The following is an 18,536-nucleotide window of genomic DNA, read 5'->3' on the forward strand; positions in this document are numbered from 1 at the left end:
AAAATAAGGTGGGACCAGAGCTTATGCTTTTAGAGCTTTTAAAAGCTCCCCTCGCTTAGCTTTTACAAGTTCAGGAATTCTGGAAGTGGTTTTGGTTAAAAGCACTTTAAAAATATTTTACCGAACACTAATATGAAAAATAATGCTTCAAAAAAATAAAAATAAATAAATAATTACTATATATATATTTTGAAAGTGCTTTTTGAATAATAAAAACATTACCAAACCTAGCCATAATTTTACTTACGATTGGTTTTACGGTTTGTCTCGTGAGAAAAATATTCCAGCCGTAACTCTTCATATTGATCTGTTATCGTTGGAAGTTCATCAACCACTAACCGTAAATGCGCCTTACGATTGGTTTATATGAAAAACCCAACCGTAAGTTGCTCTGAAATATATATTTTTTTTCTTTATGTTCTTTCACCAATTTTGATTAATAAAAAGGATATTTGAGCTAAGTTAGAGGTGTATCTGATTATTTTCAGCCATTGATTCCTTATTTTGGTTGAGTGAACCAAAACCAGGATTTTTCAAAGAAATCTCAAAAAAAAAAAAAAATCTCTCCACTTTTTCTTCCCACCAAAACAACTGTTAATATGATTTAATTTTTTGACTAAGTGTATAAGAAATCATTAATTTAATCATTAGTTTATTAAATGATTAACACTAACTAAATGAGAGTTGTTTAATCATTATGAAAAGTATCTAGTAACGGGGTTTTGAAATTACTAACTAGTGATCCTCTTTTGTCTTATTATAGCACTCCCGCTAATGGATTCAACAACCCCAATAACAGATGCATAGAATCACACAGATAAATTTCAGACTCAAACCAATAGAAAATCATGTGAAATATAAATCACATATAAGAAAACACACAGAGAGAAATGGGATCTACCGTTCTACCATTTTAGCTATAATAAATCCTATTGATTCTGCAGAAACTTCTTCCATACACCTCCATTTTCAAACTCACTTGTAATTCTCCTTAGCTTTAGGTTTTCTCTTCTCTAAAATCCTTTCTTTCGATTTCGACACGACTTCGTACGTAACACTATTGCAGACATATGTTTTCGTGCCGATGTCCCAGCTAGAAAAGAAGTTCAGTTGGGTCTTATATCTACCAATGGTGGTGGCTTAAAGCCTGCAGACATCTTAATCTACAATTGGGATGGTGGAAGGGACATATGTTTAGACCTAACAGTTGTTTCACCCTTCACCGGAGGTGGAGTTCGTTCTTTCCGTCCAGGTCTTGCTGTGGATAATGCTGTTGTTCGTAAACGCACCAGGTATTTTGACCAGCGTGTGAGTCATATGGTTTTGGTGTGCTTTCCTTCTCCAGTTTGGGGGAGCTCAGGGATGATGCAATTAATCTCTTGAAGCGTCTTCACAACTATTCTACCAGGCATGAAGGTACAGCTAAAGGTACTAATTTTTTGTTTCATAGGGTAGGTATTGTCATTCCGAAGGGGATTGGAGCCCAACTTGTTTCCAGGCTTCCAACTAACTTCTTGTAATTTCTTTTTGGTTTCCTTTAGTTTTTGTTTCTTATCCATACAATATAAGGATGATTATGCCTGAAAATTCTTAGTTGCAAAGCAATGCCCTCACTATACGAAAATAAATAAATTCTATATACTAATATTTTATAATTATATTTATTGTGGGTATAACCTCCCATTAATACTAATATTAATACTTAATTATATTTATTATTCTTTTTTAATTTCCTTTTTATTTTTCTCTAGCTTTATATATATATTTATTTTACAATTATTTTTATGTGACTATATGTCCACACCTTAACCTTTTACTAAGTTATATATGAGAATGATTTCTAAATACCCCAACTTAATTTAAGTGTCACAACCCATACGCAAAGGAAATGACACACCAACAACCTAAATAAAACGGTAAGCTAAGTCGGGTGAAGTCCGATCCGAAATAGTAGATATAAAAATACATGGTATTATGGTAGCAAAATTTAATAGATTCTAATATTTATCTAAGTTACGGCTGATGGGAACTACAAATATGTTGTGCTAGCTGGTAAGCTATGGTTTAGCTCTCGCAACCGTGTTTCTGTTATGCGCAGAAACTTGGTTTAATTTGTTGTTAAATTTTTATTCAACTAATTAAGGATCGTCTTCTTCTTCATAACCCATCTCAATCTTATTGCATCAATTTCAGTCATAATTATCTTTTTGTTTTTCAATCGAAACCTATTATAATCCTTAAATCAATTTTAGGAATTCCTTCAAAACCCATCAAATTTCTTTTCTTTTACCGTCAATCAATTCAAAGCCACCATTATTAGTTTTTCTCTTCTTTTTTTTCCTCTTGACATATAAAAAATACACATAAATCCGTTTGAATATGGTTGTACAACTGAACATAAGCAGGCTTACTTGTCGATCATGAAAATAAAATAAGAAAAATCACATATAGGGTCTGTTGAAAGCATTAGTGGGACTTTCCATCAAAAAAAAAAAATCTCCAGTTAGTAAAATCAAAACCCCATATTCAGTATATTTTCATAATGACTAGTTTTCCCTCATTTAGTAGTTGTAATTTTCTAATTAGTTTAGCTAATCTACTATATGTTGTGAGTTTAAATTTATTATTTTATTTATAATTATTAAATAAAAAAATTGATTGAGATCTTTGGATTTTTGGAGTGAAGAGAAGTCAAGGGAAAAAAGAGAATAAGAGATTTTTTTTGAAACTCTAGAATTTGATTCACCCACTCAAAATGAGTGATTCCGGCGATAACTTTGAGGTGGGTGAATCCTTAAAGAAACTAAATTTTACATACAATATCCCATGATGGATGTCCGAGGATGGATGAATTTTGAAGCTTTTCAGAGGTGTTTGCGGTTGGATTTTTTCTTTGTAACCAACCGTAAGACAATTTTATGGATAAGAAACAATGAACTCCTAAACGTTAATGGATAAGATTGAGGAAAACTCAATTATAACTCATTTACTTTAAGGTTTTTGAACCAAAACTCCAACTGTAAGAAAAACTACGGCTGATTTCATAAACTCGAACCTAATCGTAACAACTTAAGAATATAAGTATACAATTAAAAAATTAAGAATTTTTAACTATAAATCAATGTGCAAGTCAGATGTGTCCCTGATTTCAACCAATCTAACCCATTTCAAACACCAAAAAAAAAAAATTAAGAAAGAGAAAAGAGAAGAAAGAAGAGTTACAATCGAAGAATCAGAAAAGATAAGACAATTTAAATGAATTTGATTTAGGTTGAGGATTTAATAGATGGAATACTAATTTGGAAAGTTGATATACCTCAAGGTTACCCCTTAACCAAGTCCCTCGTCATAGAAAATCCTGGAAAAGCCCCTTCATAATATCGATTTCAAAAGCCCCTATATAAGGAACGGTGGTGGGGACCATGATTTCATTTTTGGATGGATATTAGAAGTAATTCTAGGTCACCCCTTATCTAAGTATTTATGTTAATATCAAGATTACCCTTCTTAGTTAAATTTGTTAGTGTAATGATTAGTTAAATAATTAAGTTTAATTAATTTGTAATTAGTGAGGTTAGATTAATTAGTTGAGTGTTTTTAGAAGAATAATTTTTGAGAAGAAGATGTTTTTTTTTTCCTTTTCTTTTAAAGATGGTTGATTGCGAAATGAGGGTTTTGGATACTCAGGTATACTTCAAATTTAGTTAAACTTGCTTGAATTGGCCAAAACTTTCGAAAAAATGAAAATTTTATAAACTAATTTCGAATATGACAATAGAGTTCGGCTACGAATTTTGAAGAACAGGTAGCCGAACTCTTCTGCTAGTGTAGTTCGGCTAATGGTTCTGAAGACACAGGTAGCCGAACTTAGCTTTAATGGAGTTTTTGCTTTCAGAGAAAAGTTCGGTTAGAAAAAAAATTTGCGACGTGACTGAAGCAAAAGCTCGGCTAGGAAAAAAAATTCCGACGTAACCGAACCAAAAGTTCGGCTAGGAATTTTTTTTTACGACGTAACCGAACTAAACTAAAAAATTGGGGAATACTAAAAATTGAAAAAATAAAAAACATTATAAAGTAAATTAAGCACCCCTTATATATCCAATTAATTTTGGTAATGGCTAATTTGTGGGATACTCTGAAGAAATTCTGGGTTTACCATTTGGAGATCTGAAGCTTCTAAAACAGGGGGATTTAGTTCCTTCACTGCTACTAGGAAATGACGAACATACTCAAAGTACTGATACAGTGATACACAAGCAATAACCGAACTCCACCATCTGATTACAACAACAAAAAAAAACGACCGCTTTGACGTTCATAATCAGCTTACTGGTCCAGTAAAGATAGGTAACATACATTTGTCTTTCCCCTTATATTATACCTATGAGATATTTTTACAGTCGGTATTGTCTTCAAACTCATAACAATACCGACTGCTACCAGTGTGTTCACCCAAAAACAGAACTGTCATGAATCCATGCTGTAAATATGAACGATGATGTGGCCACATACTTTTTAATGATTACTCCTCATGTCATGCCCAAATTGTATCATAATTTTGACACGACAATACAGTACAGTGAGTCCGCACTTCAAAATTCAAACTCTACCACTCTCCATTTTGTTTACTGCTAATTTGTCTCCATTGCTTGGAAACTAGTTTGGGTATAATTGGGAGAACAAAGCACAAATCTCAAACTGATATCATATTGGTATCGATGATTTAGATTCTGAGGGGATACCAATTCAAAAATACCCCTTAGCCAAAATCCAACTCCATATAACCGGAAGTATCCCCAATTTGTGAGAACATCCTCTAATTGTGCCTTCTTCTAAACATCGACGTAACCGAATTTTTCTTTGATAGCAAAAACTCTATTAAACTAAGTTCGGCAAACTGCACTTAAAAAATTTTATTTGCGAAATAGCCGAACTGTTTTTCATGTTCTTCGTTTCCATCAGGTTACACTAGTTCAACAAAGTTTTTCCCATTCCTAACCAAACTTATAGAGGTGGTGGTGGTTGATTTAAATTAACCTATGTATATTTATATAGAGGTGGTGGTGGTTGGTTCAAATTAACCTATATATATTTATATAGAGGTGGTGATCGTCGGTGACCGCAATCGATGATGGTGGTGGGAGGAGGTGGTTAAATATAGGGTCTTCTTAACTTGTAGCCATGTATATATGTTAAGGAGACATTAATAGCACACTTTTATCTTGGTTTTTTTAATTTTTTTTGCTCGGATTATGAGATAACAATTAAAAACTAACAACTTAAATACTTAAATTAATATATAGAGAGAAACTTACGTAACTACCCTTCAAGTTTATTAAACAACTTAAATATTTGGGTCCCACTAGTTATAACTATCAGACGGATTCAATAACAAAGTTGAATATTCTGTTCAAAGTAGATTTTTCAGTTCCAACAATTAATAGATTTCCACGGTTTGTATTGATCGTGTATCTTGACTTTTCTTTATTTCTCTTCTTAGATATCCTGCCGTTTGAAATTCTCCATTCTCTTCACGGCTTTCTTTTCATTAGTCTATTAACCCCAAAATCGTTAGGAAGTGACATCTACCACTCCGACTGTTCATGATTCATGAAGCATTTTTTTCTTTGTTTTTTCCCTAACCCTACAATCTTTGTAATTAGTAACGATGTGTTTTTTGATAAACATTTTTTTTTTCTGGTCAAATTTTTATAAAAACATAAAAATACTAATTTGGCTACTGGTAGAAAATATTTCATAGCGGCCTCATATCACTTGAGCACGGGTGAAATTATAAGTCATAGAAGTGAAACTATGGGTTAGTATTAAATTTTCTAGTGATAAGGGTATAATTGGAATTGATATTTTATGAGAAACATGTAAACCAAGTTTCAAGGTAACAACAACTCCAATGTAATTTATCAAACTCCAAGAGAGAAAGTGAGTTATTAATGACTCCTTAACATGTATATATAGCGCTACAAGTTAAGAAGACCCATATATATATATAGGTGGTTATTAAATTGGTTTTAAATTAAATTAGGTTAAGAGTAGGCTAGTCATTTACACATTTTAGGGCGCTCCTTAAAACTATAGGTAGATATTTTTATCACATAATGGTCCCCACCAAAAAGGGTGGTGCCCAAAACATGGTACTATATAAGGTTTCAAATAAGAAATTGAACGATTTTTTGGGGACCATGGTTTTTTGGGGGGACCATGGTTTTTTGGGGGGACCATGGTTTTATTTTGGGTAAAGGCATTAGAAGTAATTCTAGGTCACCCCATATCTAGTTATTTTTAATACCTAATATACACTCTTAATTAATTTTAGGTTATGACTAGTGAATGATTAGTTAAAAAGATTAAATTAAAAGATGGGTTTATTATTAGTTGAGTAGAATTATTGAGAGAGTCGAGTTAGAGAAGATGAAGGAGAAAAACATGGAAAATAATTTTTTTTTCCAATTCACTAAGTTTGAGTATTCAAATGATGAAAACTCATTTGATTCTTCATCTCCATCCTCTCCTAAAATATTTGTTAATCTTCAAAATGATCCGGATTTGAACTGGATTTTGAACAGTTCGGTTACTTTATATGAAGAACAAGTAACCGAACTCATCTGAAGTTGTAGTTCGGTTGCCCCGTGAGATGAACAAGTAACTGAACTCATCTGAAAGTGTAGTTCGGTTACTTGTTCCAAACACGCAGGTTACCGAACTCTCTAATAATTTCTAGGAGTTACAGCGTTATGTTCGGTTGGTTCTCAACTAACCGAACTTTGGTGTACAAAGTTCGGTTGGTTCGCAAACTGCATGCACTTTTGATCTAACCGAACTTTACGTAATATAAGAGTATATAAGTTTACAAAGTTCGGTTCTTTCGCAAACTTGAACCTAACAGCTAACCAACCGAACTCTGAGTTCGGTTTTTGCGATAAAATTGTGAAGTTACCGAACTTAACAAACAAACAAAAATATGAAGTTCCAGCATCTATTGGCTAAGTTCGGTTACTTTTTAGTTTTAAAATTTTTTGCAAACAAACCGAACTCTATTGGCTAAGTTCGGTTATTTTGGAACTCAACATAGTGGCCACAACAACACAGTCGGTTAGACTAGATTTGTTTTTTTTCGGTTCTAAGGGTGGAGTTCGGTTACTTTGTAATTTTAACTTTTTTTGCGAAACAACCGAACAGAGAGTTCGGTGACTTAGTTTTAAATCCAATAGAACCGAACTGTTCTTCGTGTTCTTCATTTTCAAGAAGTTTGGTTAGTAAACTAGGGTTTTTTGAAAAATCGACCTAACCGAACATGGCTCTGTAACTTCTATTAAAATCCTATTTTGATGATTTCTATTCGATTGAAGCAATCAAAATCAAATTAAAGCGAAGGGTTTGTTGGAAAATACCTCCAGAGTGGTCCCATGGCAGAATCAGGTTGCGGCTGCCGTCTTTTACACTCGATAAAATTATTATGTAACTGAACTTAATTGTGATTGCATTGATGTTCTTACATTTCTTAAATAGGCGGTGGTGGTGGTGGTGGGAGGAGGTGGTGGTAATCGGTGGTTGGTGGTGGTGATAATCAGAGGTGGTGGTGGTGGTAATCGGCGGTGGTGGGCGGGGTAATCGGTGGTTGGTGGTGGTGATAATCGGAGGTGGTGGTGTTGGTAATCGGCGTTGGTGGGTGGTAGTGGTGGGAGGAGGTGGTGGTTATATATATATAGGTGGTTATTAGGTTGGTTTTAAATTAAATTAGGTTAAGGGTAGGTTAGTCATTTCAACGTTTTAGGACACCCCTTATCACTATAGGGAAGGTTGTCTAATAAAACCATGGTCCCCTCAAAAAAACCATGGTCCCTAAAAAATCGTACTCAAATAAACGCTATCCGCCCAGCTCAAATACAGGCCAGGCAAGCCCATGACCGGAAATAGGCACCTGTGGGCTCCCTCCCTGCCATGCCGTACAAATCAGGTGGTAGCCCATCGGTACTAATTGGGATTTGCTCTACCTTCATTAGGTTTTAGGTTTGGGAAAATTAGGCGCAGGCCCAAAAAAATAATATTATCATTGTCAGGCCCACAATTAATTTTTAGTTCCGTGACACCCATAATTATATGAAATTATTAAAAATGTATGCATGACGGATTATGCATCCGCTTGACGGGTTATGCATCAGGGGTATAATTGGCAACGCAACTTGGATATAACATATCTAAAAATCCGCGTCTTGGAATTTTACAAATTTTATATCATTAGAAATCTTTTTAAGAGAGCTACGCAACGAGTACAAACAAGAATATCAAATTTTTGTTTTTCACGAAAAAATCGGAGGTGATCATCATTTTAGGCAAAAATTTCGAAAACTTGATACATAACCATTATGCAGCCACCAAAAAAGATGCATAACACATTCTGCAGACGCATAACGAATTATGCAACCATTCTCTCCACTACATAACAAATTATGCATTTGGATAACAAAGTTATGCATCTATAACAAGTTATGTAACCATTGTTTTGGTTGATTTTAGTGCGTACATAAAACAATTGATGCATAATGCAGTATGCATCCATATTTATGGATGCATATCAGGTTATACATCTATTTTCTCGATGCATGAAAGATTGTGCAACAATTTTCTCGATGCATAACACATTATGCAGAAAAAGTTGACGCATAATGCGTTATGCAGCCATATTTTTGGATGCATATCAAGTTATGCATCAATTTTTTTATTTCAGTGCTTACAAAAAAGTGGTTGGATAATGCTTTATGCATCCATTTTCATGACTGCATAACATGTTATGCAGATATTATTTTAGGTGCATGACAAGTTATGAAGTCTTTTTTTTTGTTGGTTACAATACTAACAAAAAAGTTGTTGCATAACATGTTATGCACCCATTTTCTGGTCTGCATAACAAGTTATGCAACAATTTTTGTAGATGCATAACAGGTTATGCAATCATTTTCATACCTGCATAACAGATTATTCAACCATTATTACCAACACCAACACCAATATGACCAAATACATTTGTAGCTTTCCGACCAATAACACCAACACCTCTGAAAAACGACAACTAAAACTACAAAGTAATATAACAACTTCGAAAAACGCAACAAAAAAAAGCATTATAACTAGCATCATTTTCTTATGCATCATTTTATGGAAGCACTACTGTTTATAAACACTTCAAGCTTATGTATATCTAATGAACTTGAGATCCAAATATTACACTACGATACATGATGTTTATATTTTCACTCAGATTATTATGGATTATAATAACGAGAACTCATGGGAGAAGGTAAACGTACTCATGTGAGAACCAACAAGGGAGTGCACAAAGTTTGGAGGAAAAGGGCTCTTATGCTTCTTGACATCAACCTGGAAAATTTACTGCTGTATGATTATTTAATCACTAATGAGACAATCGTACCAAGACAAAAGTGCAAGTTGGATACAAAATATTACTCGTAGGATTTAAAGCTTATGGAGCTGCCTTCTCGCTGCAAAACTAAAACCTGAAGGAAAATTCTTATCTACAATACATATTTAACGAAAATCAGAAAGCAATTTACCCATCCTATTTCGTATTCAAACCACTTCTCGATTCATAACCATCTTCACCACCTCGATCAATACCATTAAGACCTTCATATGCAGCCATGAATCACAGAAGCAACTTCATGTTGTTTCTTCCATTTCCGACCAGAAAACCCATCTAATTTTTCATTCAAACTAAAATCCGAGATCAACCCGTTATTCCTTTCTATTTTAAAGCATCACAATTCGAACGAAACCCCATCTAATTCATCCCCACAATCCACAAACTCTCAATTTCTTATCCAAATTTAACATTAACCATCTTCCCCTGTTTAATTTCAATTCAAATCGATTACTGACCACAGATCTTGCAACCCATCTCTATTAACCAACCAACAGCAAACCCTAGTTACTTCTCGATCTTTTTAAGCTAAAGAACGAACTCAGTTTCATTGTCAATCCCTTCCAATCTCGGTATTATCTCAGAATCACTTTCAATTTCTTTTTCATCGATCTGATCTTAATCAGCTGTCTCTCGGATCAGAACCATTCTCTTTCACTTCTATTCTGAAATAATCCGCTTCTCTTGATCTTCATCTCTTGTATTCAGTAGCAGCTGCGCTGGCATTATTTCTTCCTCTCTCAAATTAGTCATATTCTGCCCCTCTAAAAGAAATCCAATAAACTTATTTTCTGAAATTATGGGTGTGTGAGGAAATTTTTCCTTCAAAACAGGGTGCGCGCGTGAAGATTTCTGTTGGTGGGTTTGACAGTGTACAAAATAAGGAGAATGGGTCTCGCAGTAGTTTTCACTTTAGGTTTTCTTCGATCCACTTCGCGTAAGTATGCCGTCATTAAAAAGAATCTTTGTGAAAAGAAAAAAATAGCAGAAAAACTTTAGTATATAGATGGAATTAGGGTAGAACTTATACAGCATCAAGATGGATGATCTCCCCAGGGATATCTTAGAAAATATACTTTCTGGATTACCTTTTAAGGAAGCATTACATGCCAAACGAGTTTGCACAACTTGGAGAGTGATCCTCCGCTATAAAACTGCAAAGCCGGGTATCTTTTTCGCTTTCTGTCATGTTGAACATCGCACAACTTGTAGAGAAGAGCTTTTCTATGAAGATGAGCATAATCATTATGATAATGCAAAGATCAACCACTACTACTCTTACGACACACTTACGAAGATAGAACACAGTAAGTTTATTAAAGAATCCTCCCCGAGAAACACCATGGTTGGGTCTTGCAATGGTTTGATTTGTTTTGGCAAAAAAACTGAAGATGCTCTGGGGGCAGTTCCTTTTATAATCTGTAACCCGTTAACTGGAGAATCTGTCTTTCTTCCGGAGTATAATTACTATGAGATGCCTCTGGATGTACCAAGACCAAGGCTTCCCTTTGGATGTTTAGCAGGTGGGCTTGGTTATTGTTCTTTGACTGATAAATACAAGGTATTATGATATACTATCATGCTGAGGAACAAAAGGGACATGTTCTGGTATATACTATTGGTGTTGAGTGGAGATACATCGGATTTATGGAACGTTACAAAGGTTACGCATTTGGTTATTGTTCAGGCATTTATGCAAATGGCGCACTTTACTGGTTGCACACAAGTGATAATATGTTAGAAGATAGTGAGATTGTAGCCTTTGATATGGAAAGTGAGAAGTTCCATCACATCTCCTTGCCACGTTCTTAATGGAAACTGCAAGATGAAACTTAGCTTATATAAAGACAACTCTCTTTATTGATGTTTAGAAAATCTCTCAAAACTAAACACAAGCTCTAATCTTGCTCATATGATCAACCACAACTTTGGTGATCATATATATATAGAACTATGAATTTCTTTTCCTAGTCCTATTACCTTATTACATGTCTTTCCTTTTCTTAGAACTAGATGACTTCTAATTCCCTTAGGATTATATCAATTTCCTAATCTTGTCCTAACCAGCTTGTTAGTGACTTCTATGTCGAAGTTAATCCAACATTCTCCCCCTTAAGCTTCAATTGTGCTTGTGAAAAATCTTGTACGTATGATGGTGCTCTCGTCTCCCATGGCTCGGTGTAGACAAGCTCTGATACCAATTAATGGCAACTGCAAGATGAAACTTAGCTTATATAAATACAACTCTCTTTATTGATTTTTAGAAAATCTCTCAAAACTAAACACAAGCTCTAATCTTGCTCATATGATCAACCACAACTTTGGTGATCATATATATATAGAACTATGAATTCCTTTTCCTAGTCCTATTACCTTATTACATGTCTTTCCTTTTCTTAGAACTAGATGACTTCTAATTCCCTTAGGATTACATAAATTTCCTAATCTTGTCCTAACCAGCTTGTTAGTGACTTCTATGTTGAAGTTAATCCAACATTCTCCCCCTTAAGCTTCAATTTTGCTTGTGAAAAATCTTGTACGTATGATGGTGCTCTCGTCTCCCATGGCTCGGTGTAGACAAGCTCTGATACCAATTAATGGCAACTGCAAGATGAAACTTAGCTTATATAAAGACAACTCTCTTTATTGATGTTTAGAAAATCTCTCAAAACTAAACACAAGCTCTAATCTTGCTCATATGATCAACCAAAACTTTGGTGATTATATATATATAGAACTATGAATTCCTTTTCCTAGTCCTATTACCTTATTACATGTCTTTCCTTTTCTTAAAACTAGATGATTTCTAATTCCCTTAAAATTACATAAATTTCCTAATCTTGTCCTAACCAGCTTGTTAGTGACTTCTATGTTGAAGTTAATCCAACAGTTCTTGCATTTCTCCACTCAAGTTGCTTGGAGGGAATAATAATTTATACTTGGTTTCCACAAACTATACAGCTTCTCGCACTGACATATGGGTATACAAGAGAAATAATATCAACGGCCGTACTAATAACGCCAAGAAAGAGTGTAACCTGAAACAAAACTACCACTGCAAAAGTTCGTCACACTGGAATAAGGAGTTCAAGATACGCTGGGAAGACTCGTATCAAAACTTTACACCATTCGCAATCACAAGGAACAATCAAGTTCTATTGTGGTACCACCTCCACAGACCTTTTGAGACGAGACTGTATTGCTATGACCCTAAAACCTCAACCTTAAACGAACTCTGGGATGATAAGGCCAAGGGTATGAACTGTTGGTACATCGAGGCAATTCCTCACATGCAGAGCGTTGTCTCTTTGAAAGATTTGGGAGAAAAAAATGTTACTTCTTTGAAAGATTGTGAAAAACTATTGTTACAAGTGAAATGGAATGGCAAAAAGGCTATTACGGAATACCATTACGAAGTTAGTTCAAGAGGTGCTAAAAGATAGAAGAAATGCTAAAACAAGTAAGATCATGAACGCTTCTGTGTACAGTCGATTGGTTTAGGGTAGGTGCATGCTCTCAATTTTATATTTCCAGTGAAATTAATGTTACATTATCCTATTGGAATATCTTGTAGGTACCTGCTGATGAACAGCGGAATAACAACGATTGATGATGTGTCACTATGTGTAGGAGTGATAATTTCTACATTATCCACCTTACCGAATGATGAAATTAAATTTTCCTTATGGATTTTTGAAGTATATTTTCTTATTATCATCACACCATCCAGCATTTTCTAAGGAATAAAAAAAACGTATTTTACTAAACATTAAATTGGGGATTGAACAACGAGATCCCTCTTCTCTGCTGCATGTTCAGCTTGTTTTCCTGCAAACTCTGCTGCTCTTTGTTCCATCTTGAATCTTGATTGTGCTTGGTAATGAGTATTGAAATTTTGTTGTTCTTTAATAATTATTCCCATCAATTCCTCTTGGTGACTGGATTTCTCTCTCCCTGTTTTCTTCAATCTTTTTGCTGCTTTTTTCCCCATCTTACGAAGATATGTGTTCTCTATGTCTCCCCCATCTGTATCGTTACCGGTCTCTCCTTGAGTTGTTGTTTGCGGTCCTTCATCATCTTCCTCGTTATTCTCATAAGTGTCCAAATCATGCGTCGTATCGAATACAAAAGTCGATCGCCGATTATATTTTATATTTTCTAACACAATTGGGTAGCACTTTTCGTGCTTAAATTTTTTCCCATCGTTGCATTCCTTGAACCTGTTGTTAACTTCTTCAAGCTGTTAATGTTTTTAAAAACACTTAAGTACATGGGCGCTTATTAAATATTAGAAAACAATTGTTCGAAAAATCAAGAATGCTTACCTTCTTTTCAGGACCCCATCCAGTATGATATTCACCTTCAACTTCTGCCTCTTTTGCCGAAAATAACGCCACATCTTTACTTATTCCCTGATATCGTTTTTGCCATGAACTCCAAGACCTCTCTGGATTATTAGGTAATGAAGTTCAATATCATCCTTGATACGAGTCCACAACGTCGCCTCTGATTGATCAGCTCCAACACTAGAATCTTGAGATATAGATAAATGAATTTTACACATTGTTACATCTTCGATTGTCGTAAAATTTGGACCTCGTGCTACTCTTGGTGCCATTGTAAGCGAATCGGTGAAAATTTTCCAAATGATTTGAAAGCAGAAATAATATTTCTTCTTATTGGTGTGATAGATAGTTTGAAGTATTAGTTGTGGGAAAATGTCACAGGATCTCATGTGTATATATAGGTGTTTCTTCCGAAATTTTCAACGTTCCAAAATGTCTTCCAAACTTTCCAACGTTCCAAATTATCCAACGTTCCATTTTCTTCAACATTCGAATTACCAACGGTATAAAAAAATTTCAAAATCAATTTTGTCTAACGTTTTAATTTTTTTTTTTAAACTCAAGCTTGGGGCGGAGCTATGAAGTCCGCTCAACAACAGGCGTTAACTATATAAACGCCTGGCGTGGGGCGTTAACAATATCAACGCCGGGCTGGGGCGTTAACTATATATACGCCTGGAGTGGGGCGTTAACAATATCAACGCCGGGATGGAGCGTTAACTATATATACGCCTGGCGTGGGGCGTTAACAATATCAACGCCGGGCTGGGACGTTAACAATATCTTGTAGGTACCTGTTGATGAACAGCTGCATGACAGCGGAATAACAACGATTGATGATGTGTCACTATGTGTAGGAGTGATAATTTCTACATTATCCACCTTACCGAATGATGAAATTAAATTTTCCTTATGGATTTTTGAAGTATATTTTCTTATTATCATCACACCATCCAGCATTTTCTAAGGAATAAAAAAAACGTATTTTACTAAACATTAAATTGGGGATTGAACAACGAGATCCCTCTTCTCAAGTTATACCCTCTAAATACAACTCAACTTAAGAGATTCAATTTCACTGAAATCACACTTTCTTTCATCTTAATTAATAATTTTTTCATTCATTCAAATCTCAAAAGCAATCAGTGAATCTGATTGAGATTTTGATCCGCAGCAAAGTTTGTCCAAAGCCACTTCCAAAGTATCTTGAACTACATATGTAGGTTTAATATGGGGGAGAGACTGGAAAAGGGAGACCATACATCTAAATTAGGAAGAACAAGAGATATTAAAGTCAAGAAGCTAATTAAGAAGATATAAAATCCATATATACTTTGTGTTGATCATGTATCTGTTTTTATGAAGAGGGCAGAACATCTAAAAGGAGAAGCAAATTGCTATGTTATGCTTCATATCCACATCACTGCACTGCCACATCATCAAACGCTGTTATTCAGCGGTCATGCAGCGGGTCACGTAGCACTATTGTATATTGTTCGCGCGTACAAAAAGTTAAAATTTCAACCATCATTTATTCGGCGTTTACGCAAAAAGTTGTATTTAGACTCACCTCGAATTACATTTCCTAGTAAGTCTCTATTTTTTAAAAAACATTACTTATATAACTTCTACTTCAATGCAAATGAGCATAAACACTGATATCCCCTAAGAGCGTCCACAGTGGTACGATCATAACCAAAGATCAAAGACCAAAACAAACGATCAAATTTGAGTTTAGTCTGTAGTGTCACGTTAAGGCAGTGGAGTATATTTAGTCGGGCGGATGTATAATCCACGCTTGCATGTGGAGCGTTGGTATAATCTTCGTTTGGACCGGGCGGAGATATAGTTAACGCTGGTTGTGGGGCGTTGGTAAAGAATACGCTGGTTGTGGGGCGTACATATAGTTCACGCTCGGAGAAGGGGCATAGGTATAATCTATGCCTGGTGTGGCGAACCTATAATCAACGCCTGAATGAAGCGTACGTATAATCAACGCCTGTTTTGAGGCGTACGTATAATCAACGCCTGTTTCAGGCGAACGTATAATCAACGCCTCACTCAGGCGTACGTATAATCAACGCTTCTCTCAGGCGTACGTATAATCAACGCCTCACTCTTCTCTCAGGCGTAAGTATAATCAACGCTGGGTTTCACTCAGGCGAATGAAGGAATCAACGCCTCATGGCAGGCGTACGTATAGTGTTGGACTTGTATTAACACACGTATCGAGCACGTGTGGAATTAAAGCCCAGACAATCTCTAACCACCACGTATATCCCACGTGTTCACTTTCCCTTTACCCTAATCTTCTCCGTCTTCTTCTTTTCTTTTCTACCTCCTCTTTGTTTCTACCGCCCACAAACACAGCTTCTAAACCAACACATCACAGTAACGAGCAGTAAAAGAAAAGAAAAAAACGAGATACTTGATGAACCCGGGTTACAAAAGAGGTATGTTTTTTTTTTCTTAATCTCTTTTGTTTTATCCATATTGTTGTATAATTTATTTAGGGTTTTATTTGTTAAAATTAGTTTATCTAAAATTTGGTTTTAACGAACAAATATGAATATGAAATTGGTTAAATTTAATTGGGTATGTGTGTTTTATGTTTTTATAGAGATTAATATGTATGTGAAAAAAACCATATTTGATGATTATGTAAATTTGGTTAAATTTTTTTTTTAAATAGTTAGAGCTTAAAAAAGTTTGAGATTAATATTTGTGGGTATGTGTGTTTTATGTTTTTATAGAGATTAATATGTATGTGAAAAAATTGGGTATGTGTGTTTTATGTTTTTATAGAGATTAATATGTATGTGAAAAAATTGGGTATGTGTGTTTTATGTTTTTATAGAGATTAATATTTATTAGAGCTTCCACAGTGGTTGTAAAAATTTATTTGTGGGTATTGTAAAAATTTGATTTGTGGGTATTGTAAATTTTTATTTGATTTATAATCTATTCACTAAAATTTATTAGAGCTTCCACAGTGGTATTGTAAAAATTTGATTTATTATTTTTGGGTATTGTAAAAATCCGTGGTTATGTAGATTATGTGGGAAATAGTTCTCACCCTTCAACTGTTTCAATCAACCTATTTCAATTGAGAGCTTCCTTTTATTGTTTTTCTTCATGTTGTCTGTTGGTAATTAATTTTAGTGAATATGGTTATCAATAATTGTAGTTATGTAAATTATTGGATTAATTTTAAATTATTGTAGTTATGTAAATTATTGGATTAATTATTGGTTTTCTGCATGTTGTATGTGAAAATGGTTACCAATAATTGAATTTGTATTGTTTTTTATTGAATTTTGAAGTGATTAATTTTAGTTATGTAAATTGTAGTTATGTAAATTTTGGGAGTTACATATGTAGAAGAGCTAATTGCGTGAGTATGGAATTGATTTTTTAGTGATTTTTATGGAATCTTGAAGTGATTTTTATGAAATTGTCGTTTGTCATTTCCTTTCTATTATCTCTTTGTATGTAAACATCCTCAAGTTTTAATTAAGGTCGTATGTTTCAAAAAAGTAGAAATTTAATTCAAATCAACGGAAGTAAATTTAAAATCCAAAAATTACATAATAATAATGCTAATTGTTCAGATACTAAGAAATTTAAAACATAATAATACTAATAATACTACTAATCACTAAATAGGAGAAATAATTAAGGTTTGAACTATTCCGCCTTTGTGTTAAGATTGGTTTCTTTTATTCCGAACTATGTCCGCCCTGCGAAGTCGGAAGTACTCTTGTTGTACAGGTTCCATTTTTTCAAGATCCATCATAATGATGCGAAATTCTTCGTCTTCAGCTTGCTTGGCTATTTTTGCAGCATGTTCAGCTTGTTTTGCTGCAAACTCTGCTGCTCTTTGTTCCATCTTGAATCTTGATTGTGCTTGGTAATGAGTATTGAAATTTTGTTGTTCTTTAATAATTATTCCCATCAATTCCTCTTGGTGACTGGATTTCTCTCTCCCTGTTTTCTTCAATCTTTTTGCTGCTTTTTCCCCCATCTTACGAAGATATGTGTTCTCTATGTCTCCCCCATCTGTGTCGTTACCGGTCTCTCCTTGAGTTGTTGTTTGCGGTCCTTCATCATCTTCCTCGTTATTCTCATAAGTGTCCAAATCATGCGTCGTATCGAATACAAAAGTCGATCGCCGATTATATTTTATATTTTCTAACACAATTGGGTAGCACTCTTCGTGCTTAAATTTTTTCCCATCGTTGCATTCCTTGAACCTCTTGTTAACTTCTTCAAGCTGTTAATGTTTTTAAAAACACTTAAGTACATGGGCGCGTATTAAATATTAGAAAACAATTGTTCGAAAAATCAAGAATGCTTACCTTCTTTTCAGGACCCCATCCAGTATGATATTCACCTTCAACTTCTGCCTCTTTTGCCGAAAATAACGCCACATCTTTACTTATTCCCTGATATCGTTTTTGCCAAGAACTCCAAGACCGCTCTGGATTATTAGGTAAATGAAGTTCAATATCATCCTTGATACGAGTCCACAACGTCGCCTCTGATTGATCAGCTCCAACACTAGAATCTTGAGATATAGATAAATGAATTTTACACATTGTTACATCTTCGATTGTCGTAAAATTTGGACCTCGTGCTACTCTTGGTGCCATTGTAAGCGAATCGGTGAAAATTTTCCAAATGATTTGAAAGCAGAAATAATATTTCTTCTTATTGGTGTGATAGATAGTTTG

The 18,536-nt window shown here is 34.5% G+C and overlaps 1 protein-coding gene across 1 annotated transcript; it reads left to right on the forward strand.

Moving 5' to 3' along the window:
- Nucleotides 1–10,496: 10,496 nt before the first annotated feature.
- LOC113335283 lies at nucleotides 10,497–13,067 on the forward strand. The gene is made up of 4 exons (XM_026581388.1): nucleotides 10,497–10,980; nucleotides 11,145–11,231; nucleotides 12,419–12,873; nucleotides 13,032–13,067. Exons 1-4 carry the CDS (start codon nucleotides 10,497–10,499, stop codon nucleotides 13,065–13,067), a joined length of 1,062 nt encoding a protein of 353 aa, XP_026437173.1.
- The last annotated feature ends 5,469 nt before the right edge of the window (nucleotides 13,068–18,536 follow it).

Source organism: Papaver somniferum, unplaced genomic scaffold (assembly GCF_003573695.1).
Source record: "Papaver somniferum cultivar HN1 unplaced genomic scaffold, ASM357369v1 unplaced-scaffold_139, whole genome shotgun sequence".
NCBI lineage: Eukaryota > Viridiplantae > Streptophyta > Magnoliopsida > Ranunculales > Papaveraceae > Papaver > Papaver somniferum.